Raw genomic sequence first — 27544 nt, 5'->3', positions numbered from 1 at the left:
GGTTCTGAAAGTAGCAGCACTTTTTAAATTTAAAAATATGTTTAAAAATAAGGTGGTAATTACGGTTAAAAGATTTTTAGTAATAGTATAAACCTCGTAGTAAAAGAGTTTCCTGTTAGAATAAACTACAATAAAAAGTGTTATTTCTATAAAAAGCTGAAGCTTTATTTCAACTTTCATTTTAGTTTATTTTTGTCTTTATAATACCTTTATTTTCTTGTGCATATTTTTCTTGGAAGTTTTTAAATAAAGCCCGAAACAAATTATTACTCATAATAATGAATAATAGACATTCTGTCAATGTTTAAATATTTTTTATTAAAATATTTTCTCCTTTCAGGTTTGATTGCTCGTCTTAAATCATTATTTAAGGAATAAAATAGTAGATTTAAGGAACTAAATTGTAAACATTGAAATCAGACACTCAAACAAAACAAGTCAGAAGAGGTCACAAGTATATATATATATATATATATATATATATATATATATGCAGCTTTCCCAAATTGTTTCAAGGCATAATAATGTTAGTGTATGTAAACTTTTGATTTTGAAGAAAGTAATAAAAAATTGTCTTAAAAAATCCTTCTCTCATTATTCTGGAATTTAGCAAATAGAAATAATTTTGGTAATCCTAACGGACCTAAAACAGGAAAAGTGATTGTCTGATTTTGTTTGTTTTTCGATTTGAAAAAATTATTTAAAAATATATTATATATATATATATATATATATATATATATATATACTTTTTATATTTATATTTTTCATTTTATATGAATTTTAGATTGGAAGAGGATAAATAAAATATATTCCTTTGATTTTATATAATTTTTAGATTTTATTTGACTTGATTTTATTCCAAAACGAGATTATCGGGCTAATATTCATTTTTATACTAATATTTAATTTATATTTTTATTTATAATTTACTAAATCCATGGAACGGTCAACCGGACGTGACGTTGTTTGGATGCAGGGTTGCCATGTCCGCTTAGTGAAATACATCTTCGGTGCGTTTATGTCTGGGATAGCTTTATCAGACCCAATAAAATGTAAAGATTATATTTTTTTGCTATGTCAGACATTGTGACAAGTGTTTATAAAAGTGTATAAATTAAAATCTTATAAGTAATGAAGTATTTACGAGCTGGTGATTGAACACATTTACCAACTTAACATATAAAATCTTTATAAATATCTACATTCCAAAAATTTAAATAAAATGGAATTTATTTATAAACACATTTCAAGGTGTCACGAATGTTGTAAAAAAAAACAACTTACCAAAACGTCACATAATTACCGTAAAATTACTAAAAAAGACACCATATTACCAAAAAAAGACATAAAATGACCAATAAAATATGTAAAATGACCAAAAAAAAAACACAAATTTAAAAAAAGACACAATATTACCCTAAAAAGACATAAAATTACCAATAAATTACGTAAAAGGACCAAAAAGGACACAAAATAAATAAAAAAAAACACACAATATTGCAAAAAATAAATAAATAAAATGACCAATAAAACACGTAAAATGACCAAAAAGACGTAAAATGACAGTTAAAAAGGGACAACTGAATAAAATAAAAGCCAAAAATGATCCCAAAAAAGGCATAAGTGAGCTGGTGAACGAACACATTTACGTGCCTCCTCGACGGATCTGGCAACCCCACGGCTTGGCGTTGTTTGGATGCAGGGTTGCCATGTCCGCTTAGTGAAATACATATTCGGTGCGTGTATGTCTGGGATAGCTTTATCAGACCAAATAAAATGTAAAGATTGTATTTTTTTGCTATGTCAGACATTGTGACAAGTGTTTATAAAAGTGTAAATACTAAAATCTTATAAATAATGAAGGATTTACGAGCTGGTGAACGAACTTTTATCGAAGGAATAGAACGAATTTACGTGCTTCCTTGACGGATCTGGCAACCCAGGGGCTCGGATTAGAAGCATTCCATCTGTCAGGGAAGTCGGTCGGGACTTAAAAAAAACAGGATAAAAGTAGGAAAACATGAAGTAAAAACTGAATAACTTGAATTAAAGAAGAGCCTGTGTGCCGGCTGAAGACTCTACTGGTGGATTAAAATGTCTATTTTTATATAAAAAGCTCTAAAAGACTCTAAAAGTCTCTGTAAGTAGAAAAACAACAACCAGCTGTTAGCTTAAAGTTAGCTTCCACGTGTCACTTTGACACGGTTTAGTTGATTAAAACAGCCTCGGGGTTCAGTTTTAAAGGCTGATATTTGGTGTGTGGTGGTGTTGTGGTGCTGTGGCAGGTCTGGGGCAGGTGTGGAGCAGCATGGCGGGGCTGTGGAGGTGTCTGGGGCTGAAGCTGGAGCTGCTGAGGGAAGAAGCTCGTCAGTATCCAGTCTCCTGCTTCCTGCTGGTCTCCATGCTGCTGCTAACTCTGCTGCTCAACAGGTAAAACTCCTTTATTATTATTTATTATAATAATGTTTAGTGTTTCTCCCACTGCGGGGCGGTGTCACGGTACCTCTGGGAGTCATGTGATGAGTCTGACTCCTCAATTCCTCTCAATGCGGAACGGCGACGGATCTGCAGCCGGAAAAGCTTCAATAATCACTGGATCCTTCATTATAATCACTATTTGGTCATTTTGTGTCTTTTTTTGGTCATTTTGTGTCTTTTTTAGGTCATTTTGTGTCTTTTTTAGGTCATGTTGTGTCTTTTTGGTCATTTTGTGTCTTTGTTTTGGTCATTTTGTGTCTTTTTGGTCATTTTGTTTCCTTTTTTTTTGTCATTTTGTGTCTTTTTTTTGGTCATTTTGTGTCTTTTTGGTCATTTTGTGTCTTTTTTTGGGTAATTTTGTGTCTTTTTGGTCATTTTGCGTCTTTTTTTGGTCATTTTGTGTCTTTTTTAGGTCATGTTGTGTCTTTTTGGTCATTTTGTGTCTTTTTTTTGGTCATTTTGTGTCTTTTTGGTCATTTTGTTTCCTTTTTTTGGTCATTTTGTGTCTTTTTTTGGGTAATTTTGTGTCTTTTTGGTCATTTTGTGTCTTTTTTGGTCATTTTGTGTCTTTTTTGGGTGATCTGAACTGTGCGTGTGAGATTGTGTTCAGTGAGTGGGGGTCACGGACAACATGCATGTTAAATTGGGGGTCGCGACTCAAAAAGGTTGAGAACTAGGGTTGCCATGTATAACTATAATCACTGGATCCTTCACTATAATCACTGGATCCTTCAATATAATCACTGGATCCTTCAATATAATCACTGGATCCTTCACTATAATCACTGGATCCTTCACTATAATCACTGGATCCTTCACTATAATCACTGGATCCTTCACTATAATCACTGGATCCTTCAATATAATCACTGGATCCTTCACTATAATCACTGGATCCTTCACTATAATCACTGGATCCTTCACTATAATCACTGGATCCTTCACTATAATCACTGGATCCTTCAATATAATCACTGGATCCTTCCTTTGGAGGATCCTTCCTTGGTAGGGTCCTTGACTTTGGAGGATCCTTCCTTGGTAGGGTCCTTGACTTTGGAGGATCCTTCCTTGGTAGGGTCCTTGACTTTGGAGGATCCTTCCTTTTGGAGGATCCTTCCTTGGTAGGGTCCTTGACTTTGGAGGATCCTTCCTTGGTAGGGTCCTTGACTTTGGAGGATCCTTCCTTGGTAGGGTCCTTGACTTTGGAGGATCCTTCCTTGGTAGGGTCCTTGACTTTGGAAGATCCTTCCTTTTGGAGGATCCTTCCTTGGTAGGGTCCTTGACTTTGGAGGATCCTTCCTTGGTAGGGTCCTTGACTTTGGAGGATCCTTCCTTTGGAGGATCCTTCCTTGGTAGGGTCCTTGACTTTGGAGGATCCTTCCTTGGTAGGGTCCTTGACTTTGGAGGATCCTTCCTTTGGAGGATCCTTCCTTTGTAGGATCCTTTGGCTTTTTTTTAGTCAGTTGTCCCTTTTTAACTGTCATTTTACGTATCTTTGGTCCTGTTACATATTTTATTGGTCATTTTATGTCTTTTTTTTTTGTTAATGTGTCTGTTTTTGGAAATTTTGCTGGTCTTCATGCTGCTGTTAACTCTGCTGCTCAACAGGTAAAACTTCTTTAAACTTTATTATAATAATAATCAGGACATGTTTAGTGTTTCTCCCACTGCGGGGCGGTGTCACGGTACCTCTGGGAGTCATGTGATGAGTCTGACTCCTCAATTCCTCTCAATGCGGAACGGAGACGGATCTGCAGCCGGAAAATCCTTCAATAATCACTGGATCCTTCACTATAATCACTGGATCCTTCACAATAATCACTGGATCCTTCCTTTTGGAGGATCCTTCCTTTGGAGGATCCTTCCTTGGTAGGGTTCTTGACTTTGGAGGATCCTTCCTTTGGAGGATCCTTCCTTTGGAGGATCCTTTGGCTTTTTTTTTAGTCATGTAATATTGTGTCTTTTTTTGGAAGTTTTGTCTATTTTGGTCCTTTTACATATTTTATTGGTAATTTTATGTCTTCCAAGATCCTTCCTTGGTGGGATCCTTCCTTTGTAGGAGCCTTGACTTTGTAGGGTTGCCAGATCCGTCAAGGAGGCACGTAAATTTGGAAATGTTGTGCCTTTTTTGGTCCTTTTACATATTTGATTGGTAATTTTACGTCTTTTTTGGTAATATTGTCTTTCTTTGGAGTTGTGTGCCTTTTTTGGTCCTTTTACATATTTTATTGGTCATTTTACATCTTTTTTGGTAATATTGTCTTTTTTTTTGGAAGTTTTGTCTTTTTTGGGCCTTTTACGTATTTTATTGGTCATTTTATGTCTTCCGAGATCCTTCCTTTGTAGGATCCATGACTTTGGAGGGTCCTTGACTTTGGAGGATCCTTCCTTTGTAGGATCCTTTGGCTTTTTTTTAGTCAGTTGTCCCTTTTAACTGTCATTTTACGTAGTTTTGGTCCTGTTACATATTTTATTGGTAATTTTACGCCTTTTTTGGTAATATTGTGTCATGGTTTTGGAAATTTTATGTCCTTTTAAATATTTTATTGGTCATTTTATGTCTTTTTTTGGTAATATTGTGTATTACCAAAAATCAGAGATCCTTCCTTTGGAGGATCCTTCCGCTCCTTCGGCTTTTTTAGTCAGTTGTCCCTTTTTAACTGTCATTTTACGTGTTTTTGGTCCTTTTACGTATTTTATTGGTCATTTTATGTCTTTTTTTGGTAATAATGTGTCTTTGTTTTGGAAATTTTATGCCCTTTTACATATTTTTTTTGGTCCTTTGACGTATTTTATTGGTCAATTTATGTCTTTTTTGGTAATATTGTGTATTACCAAAAATCTGTGATCCTTCCTTTGGAGGATCCTTCCTTTGTTGCCAGATCCATCAAGGAGGCATGTAAATGTGTTCATTCACAAGCTCATTTTATGCCTTTTTTGGGGTCATTTTTGGCTTTTTTTTAGTCAGTTGTCATTTTACGTGTTTTTGGTCCTTTTACGTATTTTATTGGTCAATTTATGTCTTTTTTGGTAATATTGTGTATTACCAAAAATCCGTGATCCTTCCTTTGGAGGATCCTTCCTTTGTTGCCAGATCCATCAAGGAGGCATGTAAATGGTAAACAGCCTCTCCTGTCCTCTCCTCTCTGCTCTGTGTAAACAGCCTCTCCTGTCCTCTCCTCTCTGCTCTGTGTAAACAGCCTCTCCTGTCCTCTCCTCTCTGCTCTGTGTAAACAGCCTCTCCTGTTCCCTAATAAAATGTTTAGTTTTTCTCTCACGGCTGGCGGTGTTAGATTATCTCTGAGCACTGTGAAAGTCATGTGATTAGTCTGACCTGCTGCTGAAGTCAGATCTGACGTTTATCTGATTGTGGAAAACTACTAACACCACACTGAAAATACTCCTCTACTCCTCTAAAAATACAGACTGTGAATTCAAAGTATTACTTACAAGTATATAAGTATTATCTGCTAAATGCACTCAGTGTTTCACCCTCTGAAGCTGTTTCAGATCTTTTTTTTGCTCTTATTATTTCCTCTCTTAGTCCTTGTGTTTCACTGCGATAAATATAATTAATATATAAATACTTATGTTTGCCCACAAGTGACACAAATGTTAAAAAGTCAACCCAAAAACCCCCAAAATGACCAAAAAAGATCTAGATTGACCAAAATATGGCATAAGATGACCAAAAAACACACAAAATGACTAAACCTAAGACACAAAAAGAGACAAAAGAAACCCACAAAATAATAACAAAAAGCCACAATTTTAAAAAGGTACAAAATGACCAAAAAATGACACATAAAAAAACAAAAAATGCACAAAATAACCAGAAAAGGACTGAAAAAAAAAGACCAGAATAGGTTTTTCTCCACATTTCAAAGTATTGTCATGTTTCCAGTCTCTCCTGTCCTCTCCTCTCTGCTCTGTGTAAACAGCCTCTCCTGTCCTCTCCTCTCTGCTCTGTGCAAACGCTTTATTTTAAATGACACATGGAGAATAAAGACATTCTAACACTAATATCAACATTTAACACAAGTTTTGGTCGATTTTTATAACCGTCTGAAAGTTTTGTTTTGACAGTTTCTTTCTGTGATAAATTGAGTATTTTTGGAAAGCGTACTTTTCAATCACACCAGTTGGTTGTTAATAAAAGTAGTCATTGTAGAGTTTTGCAACATGATAACAGGTCAGGGATTGAACAACAACTAACTGAGCCACATTTTGAGAAATACTGGCTTTAATTTTTCAACATTTCTAACATTTTTTTAAACCAAACAACCAATCAATAAACTATGGACTGTAACAGCAACTCTCAAGCCGTCACATTTTTGAGTACCACAAAACTGACGCAAAGTTAAAAAGCCATGGAATAAAAATGGTTCTTAAGACTTAAAACACTCCACCGTGGGGGCTGTTCGGACGTGGAGGGGGAGGGCGTTCCAAATGTAGGGATTTTATCTCTTACAGTTATAGAATGCCTCATGCCGGAGCATCAAAAATAAAATAAAAAGGCGTTACCTTAACCCATTTAAGGCGGGAAAGCATTAAATGGGATTTCTACCATTAAAATCTGTTGGGGCGCTGTTGTGTTATTCTACCATTAAAGGCGGGGAAGAGGATACGTCGTTTTGTAGTATTTGTAGTTTTTTTCACCTATTTTTGGTCACTTGGCCAATGAAATGCATCAGAATACATGTGGGAGTGTTGCAATGCATCATGGGACTTTTCCAGAACTTTGAAATCATGGCGGAAGACGACTATAGCGGAGACATATATATATGTATGTGAGCGAAGGGAGCTCAGCAGGAAGTGACGGAAGCGATCTTGATGAAAACAGCACTGATGATTTAATTGCTGATCCGGACTTTGAACCCTCGGAACCAATCGACCAGATTTATGGATGAGGAATATGTTTTTAGACGACATATTTTCACCGAAGAACAGACAGATTTGTGGCCATCTGGAGATAATAGTAATATTATTAATAATATATTAATAACAATAATAAAACTAATTGATTGTGATGATGATATAAGAAATCATGACTGTTAATGTCTTATATTCCTTTATGCGTTGTTGAGTACCCTGAAAAGTGCAATATAGATCAAATGTATTATTATTTATTATTTTATTTTATTTTTATTACAGTAGGCTAATGAGAACTATGTCTTGTTCTTCCAATGGTCATATCATGTTTGCATCTTTCTCATGGGCATGTATTAGTATTATGCATAGGATTTTTATTCAGTCAAATGTAACATTTGCTGAGTTTGTTGATTTTTTAAAAAACTTTATTGAAGGTTTGGACAAATATCTCATGAAAGCCGTGGGGTATCAGCTCTGAAATACTTTTTAAATTTAATTTCTATCTGCTACAGAGGCTGAAAAATCTTCTGTTGAATTTCCAGAAAAACTTCAGGTTTTAGGGAAAATCGCCCATAGGTTTTCCAGGCATTTTTTCCAGGCGTTTCAGGCCTAAATGGGTTAAATGCTATCCCTCCCAAAAGGTTAAAAATATGTAAAGATGAACCTGAGCAACACTTGTGTAGGTATCATAGTTCAATAATAATAAATAATATGTATTGATTTACTCTGTCATCTCTTAACGGGGCACCACTCTGTAAAACAGAGAAAAGATTCACATAAGTCAGTCTCATAAGGTTACTCAACTATCAATTTGGAACACTGATTACTAATTATAATCATAATATAATCAATTACCATATTTATTTTTAGTAATGGTTGAAGGAATTCAGAATTATTTTCATAGAAGAGGTTGACATACGTTCACAGTGTACAAGATTAAATGGACAGCATGTATGTTCCAAAACATTTTATTTTGTGTGTGTGTGTGTGTGTGTGTGTGTGTGTGAAGGTACATGTCGTAAATACCACATGTTAGTGTATGGGGAGAAATGGCCTTTTCTGTGGAAGACAAAGAGCCATGTGCTGCTGTGCAAGCTTCTACAAAACTGTGTGTTCGTTAAAAGATAATTTGAAGTATATTGTATGTAAATCAGCGTGTGAGCAAATCAATGAAGTTACTAAAGTTAGTTTACATCAGGGGTCTCAAACTCAAAGTACTACATCAAAATGACCAAAAAATACACAAAATGACCCCAAAAAAGACACAAAATTACTAAAAAAAGACACAAAATTATTTTAACAAACATACAAAATTACTAAAAAAACTTAATTAAAGGGACCTTCCGCACACAACACGGTAAAGTGCCATTTATATAAAACTCACATTAAACTAAAAAAAACCTAAATTACTTAAAAAAGAAACAAAATGATAAAAAAAAAGACACAGAATTACCAAAAAAGGCATAAAATTATTAAAAAAGACACACAATTATTAAAAAAAGACACAAAATTATTTAAAAAAACACACAATTACCAAAAAACTTAATTAAAGGAACCTTCCACACACAACACGGTTAGTGCCATTCATATAAAACTCACATTAAACTTTCATATCAAGGTGAAGGCCACAAAATATCGCCACGAGGGCCGCAATTGGCCTGCGGGCCGCGAGTTTGAGACCCATGTTTTACATGAATGACTTAAAATTATGTGGCTACACAAAATATTACAACAATTCTACTTAAAACACACATAAACCAAATCATTGATTACATGTCAAATTCTTTGTACTGAAGTCCTTGCTGATTTTCTTATCCAGCCCATATACATACATGTCCATAAACGTGAAAAAGGATTATGAAGAAAGGCATTGTGAGGAGGTTTGGTTTCAGGCTGAAATCAAACAGTTCTTTGCTGATTTAGCTGCAGGCTGGGTTTCGATACTTTGCCGTCTTGCAAATGAAGTTTCACTCGTCGTGTTTCATTGAGGTTTCTTGCCAGGGAACCAAGATGGAGCCCCCACATGCCATTTTGGAAGGTAGATGTAGCTGCTGCATTTTAATTCACATCCGTCAAAGTCCACAAATGAACCCAGGATTTACATGTGGCAAGATCCCAACGCCCTTGACCGAAAACAATCTTAAATTATTTTAAAAGTCCTGATTTTTTTGTCAAACAAACTGATTTAGGTGTTCTCCTTCTTGTTGTCGTTCTACTGTAGATTACCCCAACATCATCATCAGGACAATGTAGTCACATGTTTAGGTCTGTCACGATAACACATTTTTTGGGAATGGGAATCAATATTTTTCTTATTTTCTTCAGTAATGTTTCAGAGACTTTCAGGCTCTCTTAACTAAACATTGCACTGAGATAATCATCAATCATCATCATTTATTATATTATTTTATTATTAAAATAACATAAACAGCTGGAATGGCTGCTTGGGAAATTCTTTCTTCAGCATCATTACTTTAAACACAACACAAAAAAGCACAGAAAGTCACACATGTAAATGACAATATATTAAGTCCAGAAAAAAATATTGTGTCCATTTCTATATATCGAATGATAAGTCAATATAGTAATTATCGTGACAGGCCTACACATGTTCCTCAAAGACTTAAGGAGGTCCGGAACAGAACGATGCTGATCGTCTATTTCTGTTGTCCTGCAGCCACAGAGACCTTCACTGGTAAAACCTGCAGTGGGTGATTCCTAACATAACTGGTAAAATATGGAAACATCCTCTCAGTGAAAGTGTGTGTGAAGGTGTGTATGTGTGTGTTAGTGTCAGCATCAGAGAACGACAGCTTTCCTCTGTTCCAGTCCAGATTCACTCTGATCCTCTGGAACTTCTTCTGGACTACAAGAACAGTTCCTTCATCTGATGGTGACAATGATAAGTATTTACCTAGAAGGAACCCTATTCTCCATAATCCAGACTCTATGTCTCCTTTCCTCTGGACAGACTCTGCTAACACACCCAGACACCAGATTGTATTGTCTCCAACCTCGACCTCCCAGCTGTGAGTCCCAGAGTTAAAGCCCTCAGAGCCCACAACAGACCAGGAATAATAACCAATCCTCTCTGGATTATCAGGAAGCTGCTGTTTCTCTCCTGCTCTCAGACTGGTCAGATCTTCAGACAGGATGAGGTTTTTACCAGCAGTGTTTGGGTCCAGAACAACAGGACTGTAGGAGACCATGTCCTTCATCTTGTTCCAGATGTTGAAGGCCAGGTTGCCCAGGTGTTTGGCCTGGTCTATCAGAGCTCCTGAGGGCAGCTGTGGATCCTCCAGCAGGGGGCGCTGCTGGACTCTTTCCACTGCAGCCTTGTAGTTGTGCAGGAATGAGACGTGTTCAGCTCTCAGCTCGTCCTCTGTGGCTCTGACTGTGTCTGAAAGAGCTGCTATCTCTCTGCTCAGAGCCTCCATCTTCTCCTTCATCATCTGACTCTTCTGCTCCTCTTCCTCCCTCAGTGCAGCCATCCTGGCCTCCTCTTCCTCTTCTAGAAACTGGTGAAGCTTCTTAAACTGCTCCTTAATCTGCGTCTCTGTGTGTCGGGCCTGGACCTGAATGTGTTCTGTTGTTTGATCAAACTTCACTTTAACTTCTTTAAAAACCTTTAACTTCTTCTTTAAAGGCTCCAGAGTTTCCTGAAGTTCCTTCTTGTGTTGTTGTGCAGCTTCATTGATGGAACTGAATCTGTGGTTGGTGTGTTCTTCTGAGTCTCTGCAGACGAGACACACTGGCTGCTGATGGTCCAGACAGAAGAGTTTGAGTTTCTCAGAGTGCAGACTGCAGAGAGGCTCTGAAGCTCTCTGATCTCTCTCCTGTAAGAAACTCTCACACAGGTTCTTTAACACCAGGTTACAAGGTGGATAAGCCTTTGAAGATCTTCTCTTACAAACTGGACACTCTCTGGTTTGTCCCCCCGTCCAGCAGCTCTGCAGACAGTCTTTACAGAAGCTGTGGCTGCATGTCAGGACGACAGGATCTTTAAAGATGTCGTGGCAGACAGAACAGCAGAGATCGTCCTCTAATCTAGAAGCCATTTAGTCTCTGAGTGAAGCTGAAAACACAGCAGACAAACAGCTCAGCCACTCCCTGTTCTCTCAAAGTTACTTTACTTTCCTGTAAAACTGTCGTTCAGTTTGTGGATTCAGCAGCTGGGTGAAGTGGAGCTGTTCCAGTATTCCCAGTAATCTCCTGAAGTCGTCCTCTTTCAGTCAAAGTGGAGGTTTTAGTCTGAAGCTGAATCTTATCGTCCGTCTCTCAGAGCGTGTGTGTGTGTGTCTCTCTCTCTCTCTCTCTCTTTTTGGCAGAATAACAGCCTGTTTCCTGTTTTGTCTCGGGTGACTCAGCTGAGGGGCGGAACTTTAACACAACACTTTTTCAGTTTTAGTCACATTCCAAACTGGTTAATAATTTTTATTAACACACAGAAATAATCTTTGTATATAGTTTAATTTACACACAAAACAGATAAAAACATAACATTTCAGACACTAAACATTAACCTTGAGATGCCTATGAGAAATAGTTTGTGTTGATTTCTTCATGAGTAAACTGATTAAAAATATACTATATTATTTTTTATTCATCTTTGATACGTAAAGTAGATTTGAATTTGAACAATTAGGCAGGTCTGTGCTTTGCTATTTAAAATTCATCATTTATTCCATTAAATGTCAAGTCAAATAAATGTATATTCTCTAAAGTATGCTATTTTAGTATTTTAAATTGTTATTATTAATTTTGAAATAATTTGTAACTTATTTAGAATATTTAATATTTATAATATATTTGTCTGTCATTGTATTTTTTTTATTATCCCTTATTTTTTATTATTGTATATTATGTTTTTAACATTATTTTTGTAATCTTGTGCTTGGTTAGGTCTATTTAAAATCCATGATTCCGGAACGCGGAAAGAGTAGCAGCATAGTCTCGTAGCTCTTGAATCTTGCTGAATTTTGCTGAATTATGTATTTTTATCGTGTATTTTTTTGTCATATTTTGATGGATACTTCTGTGGAGAGAAGAGTTTATTCAAGAGAAGAGCTGTTTTCATTGAAATGAAGCACATCTGGAGAACACCATCACCCTATTCCAGCTGAGTTGAATAGGTATTTTCCTGGTTGTCGTGCTGGTGCAAAAGTTAAGGCTCGAAAATGGAGATATAAGCCTTTTCTGCCGTCAGTCATCATGGGAAACATCAACCCTCTGCCCAACAAGACTGATGAACTAGAGATACTGGTGAAGACTCAAAGTATACTGTGAATGTAGTTTTTTTTCTTTTACAAAAACATGGTTGAATCAAAACATCTCAGACTCCAATGTGGATCTCCCTGGTTTCACCCTCATACGATTGGACAGAGATGCTAAAGCTCGTGGCAAGAAAAAAAGATGGGGGCTTGGCTTTATTTGTGAACCAGACATAGATAGATAGACAGACAGACAGACAGACAGACAGACAGACAGACAGCATTTTGTTGCAGACATTGAAGGACCTGAGCCTCCTCAGGAAGTAAAGCCGGCTCAGGCCCTTCTTGTAGACGGCCTCAGTGTTGGTGGACCAGTCCAGTTTATGGTCCAGAGTGACCCCCAGGTACCTGTATGAGGGTACCATCTCCACATCCGTCCCACCGATGCTGACACGAGAGGGCGGGGGCTTATTCCTCCTGAAGTCCAACACCATCTCCTTCGTCTTCCTCACGTTCAGCTTGGCCTTCAGCAGTCTGGGCTGGATGGTGTTGAAGGCCCTGGAGAAGTCGAAGAACATGATTCGGACTGAGGTGTTGGGTCTGTCCAGGGAGGAGTGAGCCCTCTGCAGCAGGTAGATGATTGCATCATCAACCCCAACACGGGGCTGATATGCAAACTGCAGGGGGTCTTGTAGTGGGCACACCAGCTGTCTGAGGTGTGCCAGGACCAGTCTCTCCATGACCTTCATGATGTGGGAGGTCAGTGCTACTGGCCTGTAGTTGTAGAGATGGTGCAGTCCTGCACATGTTACTGTCAAGGAGAAGATGTGCTGTGCAGACATTGAATTTTTGGCAGTTAGTATGAGACCAAATTATGTACCAAGAGAGTTCAGTCATATCATAACAATACTTGTGTACATTCCACCCAAGGCAACTGCTGAAGTTCCATGTGAAGTTCTACATGACCTTGTTGCTAGGATATGCGTGTATCAGGAATGGACAGGAATCTGAATATAGGGATCTGATAAAAGCCTTCAGTGACTGGAGTCACAAGAACTATCTCCTACTGAACACCTCAAAGACTAAGGAAATGATCAGAGATTTCTGCGGGTTAAAGCCCCCCTTCAGCCAGTGAATACCTGTGGGGTGGACATGGAGGTGTTGCTCTCAGTATCTAGGTGTATACCTGGATAATAAGGTAGACTGGTCCCTAAACACAGACGCTCTCTACAAAAAGAGCTGGTTCTGTGGTTGGAGCCAGGTTGGACACACTGGAGGAGGTGGTGGAGAGATGACCTGTCAACATGTTGGAGGCCATCTTGAAATACCCAGATCATTCGCTACACAAAACCTTTATAGACCAAAAAAACAGCAGTGGACGGCTCCTCTTTCTGTTGCAGGACGGAGAGATTAAAAGATCCTTCTCTCCTACAGACATCAGGCTGTCTCATTCTAATAGAGATATAACAGACTAACTGAATTTACCCTCCGGAATTAATAAAGTATTTTATTTATTTACTTTTATTAAATGTAAAAAAAAAGAAAAATACATTTTAAAAACCACAAGGTGACGTCTTCATGTGCCTTATTTTGTCTGATTAAAAGTCTAAAACCAAAGTATTTATTTACTGTTTTACATGATTGAGAAACTGAGGATGTAGCTTTTATTCTCACTAGTTTGGCCTTTTTTTTTCCTCATTGCGTTGTTTTTGTTTTTTTCATCCTTCATTTTTTATAATTTATATATTTTTGTTGTTATCAGCTCTCCTGTATTGTGTTGTGTAGCTTGTTTATGATTTTTTGCTGATCAGTGTAAGTGTGAGTGCTTACTTGACTTTTAAAGGCGTATAATAACCTCCGTGCAGGTATATCCACATCCTGATGGTCTTCTGGTCGTTCCTGGCCGGCGTCTCCACCTTCTACTGCTCCCTCGGCCCGGAGACCCTCCTCCCAAACATCCTCTTCACCGTGAAGCCCAGGAGCAAAGTAAGCACAAGACTTGTGGCACATTTAGCTGAGCAGCGTGTGAAGCATGCACAGCTATAAAACAGATGATCTGTTTTTTCCCTCCTACAGCGGCAGGAGCAGGAGCTGTTTCCTCTGGGTCACAGCTGTGCAGTATGTGGGAAGGTGAAGTGTAACCGCCACCGGTACGTTTACTTCTTCTCTCTTAACCCTTTAACAGGCAAAGAACCAAATATGGTAACTTGAGTCTTTACACATCTATAACAGGACTCATAGAACCACATATCACTCATCTATCAATCAATCAGACTTTATTTGTAGAGCACTTTTCATACAAGAGAGATGCAACACAAAGTGCTTTACATAAAAAAGGAGAATAATAATAATAATAATAATAATAAAACAGAAACAAGCCAACACCCTCCATCCTATTAAAAACAAAGCACAAACTGAGGAAGCTCCATCTCAACATGGAGCAGTGAGGAAATACTGGAGGAAGCTTAGAAATGAATAAGATGAAAACTAAAGTAAGATAAAATAAAATAATATATATATATATATATATATAATAAAAAAATAAAAGTCAAAAATAACAATGGCAAGTTAAAAATTAAAAATTAAATAAAATAGCTAGATAAAAAAGATAAAACAATAAATAAATAATTAATAAATAGAGCATGATAATATATATATATATATATATATATATATATATATATATCATTTTTATTATTTTCTTATATTTCCATTTTGCACTAAAGAGTCAAGAGAACATTTTTTGTTGAGATTTGCACTTTTACTGCACACAATAATTTAGGTTTATGGTTGATTTTTATTTTGTTGTACCATTTTTATTTATACACACTCCAAAAAAAAACACATTTTCTATATCAATTTCAGTATTTTATCATTTTGTCAAGAATATCGTTATAGCAACAAAAAACCTGAAACGATGATGTCGTCCACTCTAGCCTCTCCTTAAGTAACATTGGGGGATTTTTTGGCATTTCACATGAAATGAGTGGAATAAAAGCACGGCACTCAGCCAAAAAACACAACAAAAACACCTTACAACACTGCAAAAAAAAAAAAAAAAGATGAAGAAAGTTACCATAAATTGCGAGAGCGTCTGTGATAATATAACTATATAAGAAAAAATTGGCAAATTTGCAGCCAAAACCTTTTTTCAATAATATTTCTGACGAAGAAAATCCAGTCAGCCATTAACACCACTCTCTCTCTCTTTTGGATGGTAGCTGGAGTGACTTTTGAATTGATCATTTTTGCATTAAACAAATATATAATAAATATTTAATATGCATACAACAAGCACAAATGTTTGATTGTCTGCAGGCCGACGCTGCTGCTTGAAAACTACCAGCCGTGGTTGGACCTGAAGGTTCATTCTAAGGTGGACGCTTCCATCGCAGAGGTACTGCCCACATTAATGCTCTTTATTTGTGATTTAAACTGACAATAACACTGAGAAACATACTTTATACCTTCATATTTTATTATCTGTTTGTCTTCTGACATTTAGTTCTAAAGTTAAACTGAAATTTTAGTCTATAAATGTTGCAAATTTACTCTGATTATATGTATAAAGGTCAGTTAGGATGTTATTTCTGACCTTTTTTTTACTTTTTTCTCTCCCACCTGCAGGTGTTTGAGTTGGTTCTGGAGAACTTTGTGTATCCCTGGTACAGGTGAGAAAAGACCCAGAAAATGTCTTAACTTTTACAGAAACACATGTAGAAGTTGTTTAGTTGTTTTAACTCCCTGAACAAGAATACACTGTTCCATAAAGCCGTAAACATCTATAACTTCTGCTATAATCTCAGTACGACTTGTTAAATGAAACCTGCAACCCGGATGAATAAAAAACTGGCAACATTTATCACAGCTAGAATCTTTAAAAGCAAAAATTATTGTTAGAAATTTACCAAATATAGGCTTAAAATTTGGACATTTCCAGGAAAACACTTTGTTCAACAAAGTTTTGCCAAAAGACCGTAGAAAGAAACTGCAAAAACGGGCTTTATCATCAGAGTTTGAACTTTCCGACGGTCCTTGAACAGATCATTGGTTATGAAAGTTTCCGTTCTAAAAAGTGACAAAAAAAAAAAAAGTATTAAATGTTGATGTTAGTGTCAGAATGTCTTTATTCTCCATGTGTCATTTAAAATAAACCAGATCCTGTTAAAAACATAAACATATTCACTGAGAATCTGTTTACACAGAGCAGAGAGGAGAGGACAGGACAGGATTGTTAAATTGTTTTTTTTTTACAAAAATGTATTATTGTAAAAAAAAAAAAAAAGTAATAAAAACACATTTAATATTTCTCTGGCTACAACTAAATATGTTCATTTTAAATAAACCTTTTGATTCTAAATTGTAAAATATGATATTTGCAAACAGCCTCTCCTGTCCTCTCCTCTCTGCTCTGTGTAAACAGCCTCTCCAGATTCTGACACAAATATCAACATTTTAACACAAGTTTTGATGCGTTCAAGGACTTTTGGAAAGTTCAAACTCAGAATGTTTTTACAGTAAACAGTTAAAAAATCGGAGTAAACTGGAAATCAGGTCAAATATATTTAGTATAAAAATATAGAATTAGATAGTTCTCCTCATTTGACCGACCTTTTGTGTGTTCTTTGGGTTCTAAATGTTGATCCAGTGAGTCAAAGTGAAACTATGACTATCAGGTCATATCTGTGAGCTTTGGCACAGTTTTAACTTTATAACTCATCAGACTCTCATTCCACTGAGACTTTTCCAGGATTTGATCCTAAATTTCGTCACTTTATTCCACTGAACTGTTTAGATCAAATTTCATATGAAAGTCCAACTGAAACAAACAAACGTTCCCCATCTGTTCTTCATCAGAGCTTCTTCTCTTCTTTCCTCTGCTGGGAAACTTCATTTCTGACCTGGCAACTTGTTTGGTTCATGACTGACAGTTTTGTTGCCAGTTTTAAGGAGACAATAAGGAGATGATGTCATCAACAGTGACTCAACTGGGACAGTTGGACAGTTCTTAGGAAAAAAACAGAAAACACGCCCCTAAATCTGATCTGAGCAACACCGAACTAAATCAGAGAGAAAAACACAAAAACATGTCAAAACACGGATTATCACAGGAATCTGAACTTTACGACGGTCATTGAACTCATCATCAGTTATAAAAAGTGACCGTTACTTGTGTTAAATGTTGATATTAGTGTCAGAATCTCTTTATTCTACATGTGTTTACACAGAGCAGAGAGGAGAGGACAGGAGAGGCTGGAAACATGACAATACTTTAATATGTGGAGAAAACTTCTTTTTTTTTTCTGGTCATTTTTTGGTCATTTTCATCTTTTTTTGGTCATTTTAAAAAATATATCTTTTGTAATTTTTTTCATAGTTTTTATAATTTTTCGTCTTTTTTGTAGTGTTTCGTCCTTTTTTGTAGATTTTTCGTCTTTTTTGGTCATTTTTCTTTTTTTTTTGTTAATTTTGTGAGCTGGGTTTTGACACTTGGAAAATCGTCCAATTTTCAATTTTATTCAAATTTTAAAAATAATTCCTCAGAGAAATACAACTTTGTTTTTTCCTGGTTTCTGTTATTCTAACGTGTTATTCTGCACAAAGACTGTTTGACTTGTTCTGATTGTGCTGATTCCACAGAGCTGCAGGACTTTATAGATTTATAGAGATTTTATATATTCTAATTAAATTGTATGTATTTTTTTAGGTGATTTTGTGTGTTTTTTTTGTAATTTTACTTATTTTTTTTTAATTTTATGTATCTTTTTGTTAATTTTATGTATTTTTTGTTAATTTTATGGTGTTTTTTTAGGTAATTTTATGTTTTTATTTTTATTTTACATATTTTTTGTCTTTTTTTGTTTTTTTTATATCTTTTTTTGGTAATTTTATGTATTTTTCTGGTAATTTTGTGTCCATTTTTGTTCACATTTAAAAAAAAAAAAATAATTCATAGAAATACAACTTGTTTTTTTCTGGTTTCTGTCATTCTAACTGTGTTATTCTGCACAAAGACTGTTTGACTTCTTCTGATTGTGCTGTTTCGAAAGAACTGCTGCAGGACTTAGAGATTTATTGCAGTGAAAGGAGTGAAATATGCCAAATAAAAACCGCCTTGTTGGGGTTCAGAGGGTTTATAAACTCATTGTTGTGGTTTCCAGGGACATTACAGATGACGAGGCGTGTCTGGATGAAGTCAGGATGACCTTTCGTTTCTTTGCGTCAGTGCTCGTCCGCCGGGCTCAGAAGGTTTGTCTTGAGTTTAAGAAAGAAAACACACATTTTTAAGCCTCTAACAAACAATCGTTTTTAGTTAAAAACATGTAATTTTGTTCCACCAACAGTTACAATGAGACACGACACACAAGAGCGTCAAAATATCAGGTTTTGAGAAGCTAAAACAAGCGATATGTTAAGTTTTTCAGCATTCATTGAATCATTGAAGCTCTTCAGATTTTACCTGTAAAGATTTAGCAGGTTTTTCTTTGATCTCATTGGCTGTTTTCAGTAGAAAGTTGAGTTTTCTGCTGCACAAGAGCAGTAGTTCTCAACCTGGGGGTCCCGACCCCAACTGGGGTCTCGAGATGATTTCTGGGGTCGCAAAATCATTTAGGAAGTCAGCTCTGTCTCCACTGTGTTAAAGTGTTCATGTGTTCATGTGTTTTAGTCTTTTTGGTCATTTAATTAATTCTTTTTGTAATTTTGTGTCTTCTTTTGATAATTTTGTGTCTTATTTGTCATTTTGTGTCCTTTTTTTGGTAATTTTGTGTCTTCTTTTGGTAATTTTGTGTCATTTTTTGATCATTTTGTGTCCTTTTTTGGTAATTTTGTGTCTTTTTTTGATCATTTTGTAAACTTTTTTGGTCATTTTTGTCATTTTGTGGTCAATTCGAGTCCTTTTTTTGCTTCATTTTATGTAATTTTTTGGTAATTTTGTGTCTTTTTTCAATCATTTTGTGGTCAATTTGATTCTTTTTGGGGTAATTTTGTGTCTTTTTGTGGTCATTTTTTGTCATTTTGTGGTAATTTTGAGTCCTTTTTTTGCTTAATTTTATCTAATTTTTTGGTAATTTTGTATCTTTTTTGGTCATTTTGTGTCTTTTGATCATTTTGTAGTCAATATGTGTCTTTTTTGGTCATTTTGTTTCTTTTTGGGCCATTTTGTGTCTTTGGTGGGCTATTCTGTGTCTTTTTTGGTCAATTTGAGTCCTTTTTTTGCTTCATTTTATGTAATTTTTTGGTCATTTTGTGTCTTTTTTTATCATTTTTTGTCATTTTGTGGTCAATTTGATTCTTTTTTGTGTAATTTTGTGTCTTTTCTGACAAATCCCAAAGTATCAAGTTGTTACTTTCCAAGGAGTCTCTGGCTGGAAGCTGACTGTTACACACTCAGGAGGTCAGAATGGACCTTTAAACTGATAGCAAAGCACTTAGATTAAAAGTAACAATAAAATATAAAAAATATATAAATGCACAGACAGAGAGATGTTTCAGTTGTTGTCTGCTTTATTATTTGTCCAGAATTCGTCGTATCAACTGAGTTGGTCTGATCTGAACTGTGAGATTCTGTTCAGTGAGACAACATGATGTTAAATTGGTGGTCGAGACTCAAAAAGGTTGAGAATAGCTGCTCTAGCCCAGTAGTTCTCAACCTTTTTGAGTCACGACCCCCAATTTAACATCATGTTGTCCGCGACCCCCGCTCACTGAACACAATCTCACACGCACAGTTCAGATCACCCAAAAAAGACACAAAATGACCAAAAAAAGACACAAATTGACCAAAAAAGACACAAAATGACCAAAAAAGACACAAAATGACCAAGAAAGACACAAAATGACCAATAAAAGACACAAATGACCAAAAAAAAGACACAAAATTAACATAAAATGACCAAAAAGGCACAAATTGACCACAAAAGGATTTAAAAAAGACACAAAATTACCAAAAAAGACACAAAATGACTAAAAAAGACACAAAATGAGTAAAAAAGACACAAAATAACAAAAATGACACAAATCGACTACAAAATGATTTAAAAAAAAAGGCACAAAATGACTATAAAAAGACACAAATTGACCAAAAAAAGGAAACAAAATTACCAAAAAAAGACACAAAATGACCAAAAAGGCACAAATTGACCACAAAATGATAAAAAAAAGACACAAAATTACCAAAAAAGACACAAAATGACTAAAAAAGACACAAAATGACTAAAAAAGACACAAAATAACAAAAATGACACAAATCGACTACAAAATGATAAAAAAAAAGGCACAAAATTACCAAAAAAAGACACAAAATTACCAAAAAAGACACAAAATTACCAAAAAGACTAAAACACATGAACACTTTAACACAGTGGAGACAGAGCTGACTTCCAAAATCATTTGGCGACCCCCAGAAATCATCTCGCGACCCCAATTGGGGTCCCGACCCCAAGGTTGAGAATAGCTGCTCTAGAGGACAGTTTGTTGTGTCCTCTTGTACCTCAACACATCACTGAAGTGCACTTTGTTGGTCACTAGTGTGTCATTCAGACGAGAGGATGCACTTCACTGGTTCTGTTTCAGCCTTCCACCTTGATGAAAGTGATCTCATCAGTGTCTGTGTAGACACTTCAGGAAAACAAGAGGCAGAAAACCAGACATTAAGATGCCACTTTCATGCAAAAAAAGGAGATTTAGGCAAGCAGTTGCTAAAAATGTTTGCTTTATTATTATCTCTGTTTGTTGTCAGGTTGATGTTCCTGCCGTGTTTGCAGACAAAGTGATGAAAGCTGCAATGAAACATCTGGAAATTATTGCAAAAGCTCAAGACAAAGGTGAGCACCAGGACTAATAAACACTGCAAGCTGCTGACTTCAGCATTTATCTTCTCAATCATTGAGTGTGTTATTATGTTATCCACGGGGCTTAATCCTAGATTTTATTCTTCCGTTTCCATCCGTGTTTTTTTCGGTCCACTACTCCTCCCAGAGTTTTTGTCTCACATACACTAAAAAGGTATCAAATCGACCGGCTCGGCCATGACAAGTGTGCTATGACTTTTCTAAGGGTTTCGGCAAACGATTTTTTTTAAATTATTCGGCAAAAACACGTCCAAAAATCCCCCAAATGTTACCTTATGGAGTGGATGACATCATCGTTAGAGTGCAGAGAGAGAGAAAAATTTGTCAAAAAATAAATTTGGAAACTTTTTTCTGATTTTGACTTTTTTTCGGTGACTTCGACTTTTTTTCTTATTTTGACTTTTTTTCGTGACTTCGACTTTTTTTCTTATTTTGACTTTTTTTCGTGACTTCGACTTTTTTTCTTATTTTGACTGTTTTTTGTGACTGACTTTTTCTCATTTTCACTTTTTTTCTCATTTTCACTTTTTTTTCTCAATTTTACTTTTTTTCGTGATTTTGACTTTTTTTTCCTCGTTTTTACTTTTTTTCGTGATTTTGACTTTTTTTTCCTTGTTTTGACTTTTTTTCGTGATTTTGACTTTTTTTTCCTCGTTTTGACTTTTTTTCGTGATTTTGACTTTTTTTTCCTCGTTTTGACTTTTTTTCGTGATTTTGACTTTTTTTCGTGATTTTGACTTTTTTTTCCTCGTTTTTACTTTTTTTCGTGATTTTGAGTTTTTCCCATTTTACTTTTTTCTTGTTATTTTGACATTTTGACAGACACACACACCAACACCTGCTTTATTATCTTACATGACTTCCTTATGCACACTCAAAAATTGTTTAGAAATGTTCTAGTCAACACACTTTATTCATTTATCCTGATATGTCAGTTTGTGTTACATTCAACTTTTAAGATATGCTGCTAATAACATTCTTGTGGATAAAATCATCAAACATTTCTCCCTCTGAAACTAAAGCTAGAGCTGGATCAGAAAACAAAATGTCACATGAAACAACGACATCACTGGTGATGTAAATTGAGCTTTACAGCTTTAGATAATTAGATCAACTCTAATGTGTTTTAACGTTGATTTAACGTGAGGAAGATCTTCTTCTTGTGTTCTTTAAGACCTGAGTGAGTCCAGAGAGTAGTAATCTGTGTCTGTGTGCAGTGAAGAACGTGGAGGGTTTACAACAAGCCGCTCTGGATGAATACGGCGCCGACCTCCACATCGCTCTGCACAGCCGCAGAGACGAGCTGCTCTACCTGAGGAAGATGACGGAGATGCTGTTCCCCTTCGTCATGCCGCCCAAAGCTACAGACTGCAGGTAGGAACCGCCGGAACCACAACACAGAGAACACAGAGAGGGTTCTGTTGGAAAAAGGGACCAGAACTGTGTTAAATGTTGATATTAGTGTTTACACAGAGCAGAGAGGAGAGGACAGGAGAGGCTGTTTACACAGAGCAGAGAGGAGAGGACAGGAGAGGCTGTTTACACAGAGCAGAGAGGAGAGGACAGGAGAGGCTGGAAACATGACAATACTTTAATATGTGGAGAAAACTGGTTTTGGTCATTTAACGTAATTTTTGTTGTCATTTTAGTGTCTTTTTTTTATTTACTTTTTCATATTTTGTAAATTTTCGTCTATTTTTGATTATTTTTTTTAATCGTTTTTGTATTTTTTTTTTTTTTTTATCTTTTTTGTCATTTTGCATCTTGTTTTGTCATTTTTCGTCATTTTTTCGTCATTTTTTCCATCATATTTTGTCATTTTTTTGTCACTTTTTCGTCACTTTTTTGTCATTTTTGTCATTTTTCATCTTTTTGGGGGGGTGATTTTACATCTCCTTTTTTGGGTAATTTTGTGGGGGGGGGGGTGTGGCACTTGGAAAATCGTTTATATTAAAAATCAATTATATTTCAATTTAAATTAAAAAAAAAAATTCTCAGAGAAATTCAACTTTTTTTCTTTTTTTCTATTTTTTTTGTCTTTTTTTCAAATTTTTCATCTCGTCATTTTTTCATCATTTTTTTTGTCATTTTGCATGTTTTGTAATTTTTCGTCATTTTTTCTCATTTTTTTTCTCATTTTTTCAACTTTTTTTCATGTTTTTTTATTATTATAACATACGTGTTATTCTGCACAAAGATACCACAGAGCTGCAGGACTTTATATAGATTTTATACTGTACGTTGCAGTCAAAAACAAGGACACAGAGGAAAATGTAAAAAGATTAAAAACAGCCCTTAAGCTGCCCGAGAGTAAAACCAGTGAACTGTTTGTATCTGACGTCTGTTGTTGTTATTGTTATTGTTAAAGGATTGTTGTGTTGTTCAGGTCTCTGGCTCTGCTGCTGCGGGAGGTGATGGCTGGATCCGTCATGTTACCCACCATGGACTTCATGGCCGACCCCGTGAGTAGAACCCAGAGAACCCAGAACTAGAACCGTCTCACTGGAGGGCTGCTACAGTCCTACTGGACTATTTATGTCTAATATTCTGCAGGTCTACACTGACAGGAATCTGAAAAAAAAAATAAAAAAATTATATAATAGATAAATATTGTTTATTATATTCATAATTATTACATATAAAAATACCATAATTGTATGTAAATATTACAATATTTATTTATTTAATTTCTTTGTATATTTAATTTTTTATATATTAAATCAATAATTTGAATGTTGATTTTATTTAAATCAATATATAATATTAATATATTATTTTTTATATACATATACATAAAATAAATAAATACATTTAATATTTTTGTTCAATATTATAATATTTATTTATGTATTTATTTAATCTATGTATTAATTTATTTAATTCAATATCTACAAATTCAATAATTATTATACTGTTTGATTGATTTAATTCATTATATAATATATATTCATATATAATTTAATTTACACATATGAATAATAAAATTAAAATAAATAAATGCATATTATAATATTATATATATATATTCATTTTTTAATGTATTTATTCATAAATTAATTAATACATTAAAATTGAAATAAATAAATAGATAAATATAATGTGTTTTGTTTATTTAATATAAATGATAATAAAATGTTGTTGTTTTTTCTCCCCAGCTATCTTACATTGTAAATATAAAATATGTATGTTGTGCAGTATAAATGTATTTATATGTATTTTTTAGGACGTTTTTTTGTTTGGATCCATTTTATTTCTAATAACTGTCAGAGAGCCTCAGATTATAAAAGAAGTTTGGTTTAAATTTGTATAACAGCTCCCACAGAATGCAATAAAATAGCATGAAAATAACAAAAAAATAACCAGTTAATAATTAAAAATGTGTTTTGAATATTAAAATTAAAACTTAAAGAGTTCATGAGTATAAAAAGCTGTTTGTCTTTGTTTTCCAGGACACTGTGAACCTCATGGTGCTCATATTTGTTGATGACACTCCAGTAAGTGACTGAATCATTGTTTCAGTAACAGAAACCTTCAGTTTCTGGCTCCTAATGTTTATCTGTTGATGGAAACATGAGGGCAGAATTTATTGTTTTATAATAAAAGAAAAGTTGTGTTGTTGTTTTACCCTTTTGAACCCAGCAGCAGGAAAATAATGTTTTCTTTAAAAACGCACCAAAGAAAATCATGTGTCGAACGCTTTCCGTTATAAAAAAGTGAAAAAAAATTGTCTTAAAAAGTTGATATTTGTGTCAGAATCTCTTTATTCTAGGTTTCTTTTTGGTAATGTTGTGTACTTCTGGTAATTTTACATATTTTTTTGGTATTTTAACATCTTTTTGGGTAATTTACGTCTTTTGGTAATTTCACGTCTTTTTTTGGTAATTTTGTGTCCTTTTTGTACTTTTGCGTCTGTTTTTGGTAATTTTACGTCTTTTTGGTAATTTTGCGTCTTTTTTGGTAATTTTACGTCTTTTTGGTCATTTTGCGTCTTTTTTGGTAATTTTACGTCTTTTTGGTCATTTTGCATCTTTTTTTGGTCATTTTGCGTCTTTTTTGGTAATTTTGCGTCCTTATGTTTATCTGTTGACCTGTTGTTTGTTTGTTTGTTTACCTGTTTATCTGTTGTGTGTGTGCAGCCTGAAGAAGCCACCGAGCCTCCGTCTGCTCTGGTTCCATTTCTACAGAAATATGCTGACGTCAGCAACAAAAAGCCGTCTGTGAGTTCCTGCAGACACAATAATACAGTTCTAGATATACAATCATATCGTTCTATCAAATCTAGACGTTATCTGCTCCTTCATTAAAAATATCTAATGATCTAAAATGCTTTTGCAGCATGTGTTCATGTAAATCATCAGAATAAAGAATCCTTGTTGTATTAATATATTTATTTTTAATTTATTTGGCATGAAAAAATGTCGTGCCACAGATCTTAAAATGCACTTTTTAAGATATTTTAACTGTATGTTATCCAAGAAGGATTATTTTTTACAGGAAAAGGTGAATATTCAATATATTTATGGATTAAAAAGATGTTATATTGCCCAAGGAAGAGGGTGAAAAATTGTGAAGATGGTAATTTTTAAGAAAAACGAAGGATTCTTTGTTTGAGTAAAATATATATAATTTCTATTAATATGATGATTGTAAAAACTTCAGCAACGACTGTTGCATGAAAACTAAGCAGAAATGCAAAAATATCAAATTTAGCAAACTGAAAAACATCATAAGTAAAGAAGCGTTTGCTGTAGAGCGATGTGATTTTGCAGGGTTCCTTAAATGAAATAGAAGTTTCTGCATTTCTTCATTTTTACTCAATAAAATCCAGGACAGGAACTGTAACAGTGTGTAAATGAAGGTGTGTGTGTGTGTGTGTGTGTGTGTGTGTGTGTGTGTGTGTGTGTGTGTGTTTTAGGTGCTGAAGCTGGAGCTGAAGGAGATCCGGGAGCAGCAGGATCTTCTCTTCCGCTTCATGAACTTCCTGAAGCAGGAAGGAGCCGTCCACGTGCTGCAGTTCTGCCTCGCCGTGGGTACGAACAGAAAATCCTCAAAATAATGAGAAAAAATTGAAGTCACATGAAAATAGTCTAAATGACAAAAAAAATTTGAAATTATGAAAAAAAGTCAAAATGACAAAAAAGTTGACATGACGAAAAAAGTCAAAATAACGAGAAAAAAATTGAAGTCACATGAAATTGTCAAAATGACAAAAAAATTTAAAATAATTTAAAGTCAAAATAATGAGAAAATCATCAAAATAATGAGAAGAAAGTTGAAGTCACAAGAAATTGTCAAAAAGAAAAAGTTGAAGTTACGAAAAAAAGTAAAAATAATGAGAATATTGTCAAAATAATGAGAAAAAAGTTGAAGTCACATGAAAAAAGTCAAAATGACAAAAAAGTTGAAATAACAAGAAAATCGTCAAAATAATGAGAAAAAAAATTAAGTCACAAGAAATTGTCAAAATGAAAAAGAAAAAGTTGAAGTTACGAGAAAAAGTCAAAATAACGAGAAAATCATCAAAATAATGAGAACAAAGTTGAAGTCACATGAAAAAATGTCAAAATGACAAAAAAGTTGACATTACGAAAAAAAGTCAAAATAACGAGAAAAAAATTGAAGTCACTTTCAATTTTTTCAATTGAATTGTCAAAATGAAAAGAAAAAGTTGGAGTTACATGAAAAAAAGTCAAAATGACAAAATTTAAAATCATGTAAAAAAGTCAAAATAACAAGAAAATCGTCAAAATAATGAGAAAAAAAATTGAAGTCACAAGAAAAAAGTCACAATGACAAAAAATTTGAAATAAATAAATAACGAGAAAATAATGAGAAAAAAATTTAAGTAACATGAAAAAAGTCAAAATGAAAAAGAAAAAAATTGAAGTCACAAGAAATTGTCAAAATGAAAAGAAAAAGTTGAATTTACGAAAAAAGTCAAAATGACCAAAAAATTGAAATCATGGAAAAAAGTCAAATTAACGAGAAAATCATCAAAATGAGAAAAAAGTTGAAGTCACATGAAAAAAAAGTCAAAACAAAATGACAAAAAAAATTGAAATCATGGAAAAAAGGTCAAAATTAGAAGAAAAGTCCAAGTCTCGAAATGATTCAAAATGGAAAAAAAGG

General features: G+C 34.5%; 2 protein-coding genes across 5 annotated transcripts in view; one reads left to right on the top strand and one right to left on the bottom strand.

The window, feature by feature from the left end:
• Positions 1-1811: 1811 nt before the first annotated feature.
• The window catches only part of LOC131990923 (sorting nexin-14-like), a 50533-nt gene continuing 24800 nt past the window's right edge, over positions 1812-27544 (top strand). Inside the window, exons 1-13 of one of the 4 annotated variants that reach the window (XR_009396091.1) lie at positions 1812-2143; positions 2289-2433; positions 14429-14549; positions 14640-14713; positions 15882-15960; positions 16191-16234; positions 18725-18812; positions 21304-21388; positions 22633-22789; positions 23802-23877; positions 24865-24909; positions 25552-25632; positions 26331-26445. Coding sequence is in view for 3 of the 4 variants with exons in the window: in XM_059356157.1 (XP_059212140.1) it covers positions 2312-2433; positions 14429-14549; positions 14640-14713; positions 15882-15960; positions 16191-16234; positions 18725-18812; positions 21304-21388; positions 22633-22789; positions 23802-23877; positions 24865-24909; positions 25552-25632; positions 26331-26445 (1087 nt within the window). In the remaining variant the exon portion in view is untranslated. The remainder of the gene's footprint in view (positions 2144-2288; positions 2434-14428; positions 14550-14639; positions 14714-15881; positions 15961-16190; positions 16235-18724; positions 18813-21303; positions 21389-22632; positions 22790-23801; positions 23878-24864; positions 24910-25551; positions 25633-26330; positions 26446-27544) is intronic. The other 3 variants (XM_059356157.1, XM_059356156.1, XM_059356158.1) reach the window with 3 other exon arrangements.
• Positions 8855-11643, bottom strand: LOC131990924 (nuclear factor 7, brain-like). The gene has a single exon (XM_059356159.1). The coding sequence runs from the start codon at positions 11409-11411 to the stop codon at positions 10011-10013; it is 1401 nt and encodes a 466-aa protein (XP_059212142.1). The 5' UTR covers positions 11412-11643; the 3' UTR covers positions 8855-10010.

The sequence above is a fragment of the Centropristis striata genome, chromosome 18, assembly GCF_030273125.1.
Source record: "Centropristis striata isolate RG_2023a ecotype Rhode Island chromosome 18, C.striata_1.0, whole genome shotgun sequence".
NCBI classification, from domain to species: Eukaryota; Metazoa; Chordata; class Actinopteri; order Perciformes; family Serranidae; genus Centropristis; species Centropristis striata.
The sequence above is the reverse complement of the archived record's forward strand: the minus strand, read 5'-3'. Positions and strand labels throughout refer to the sequence as shown.

Excerpts from the sequence above, each read along its gene's own strand:
- LOC131990924 (XM_059356159.1), bottom strand. The coding sequence starts at position 11,411 with ATGGCTTCTAGATTAGAGGACGATCTCTGCTGTTCTGTCTGCCACGAC.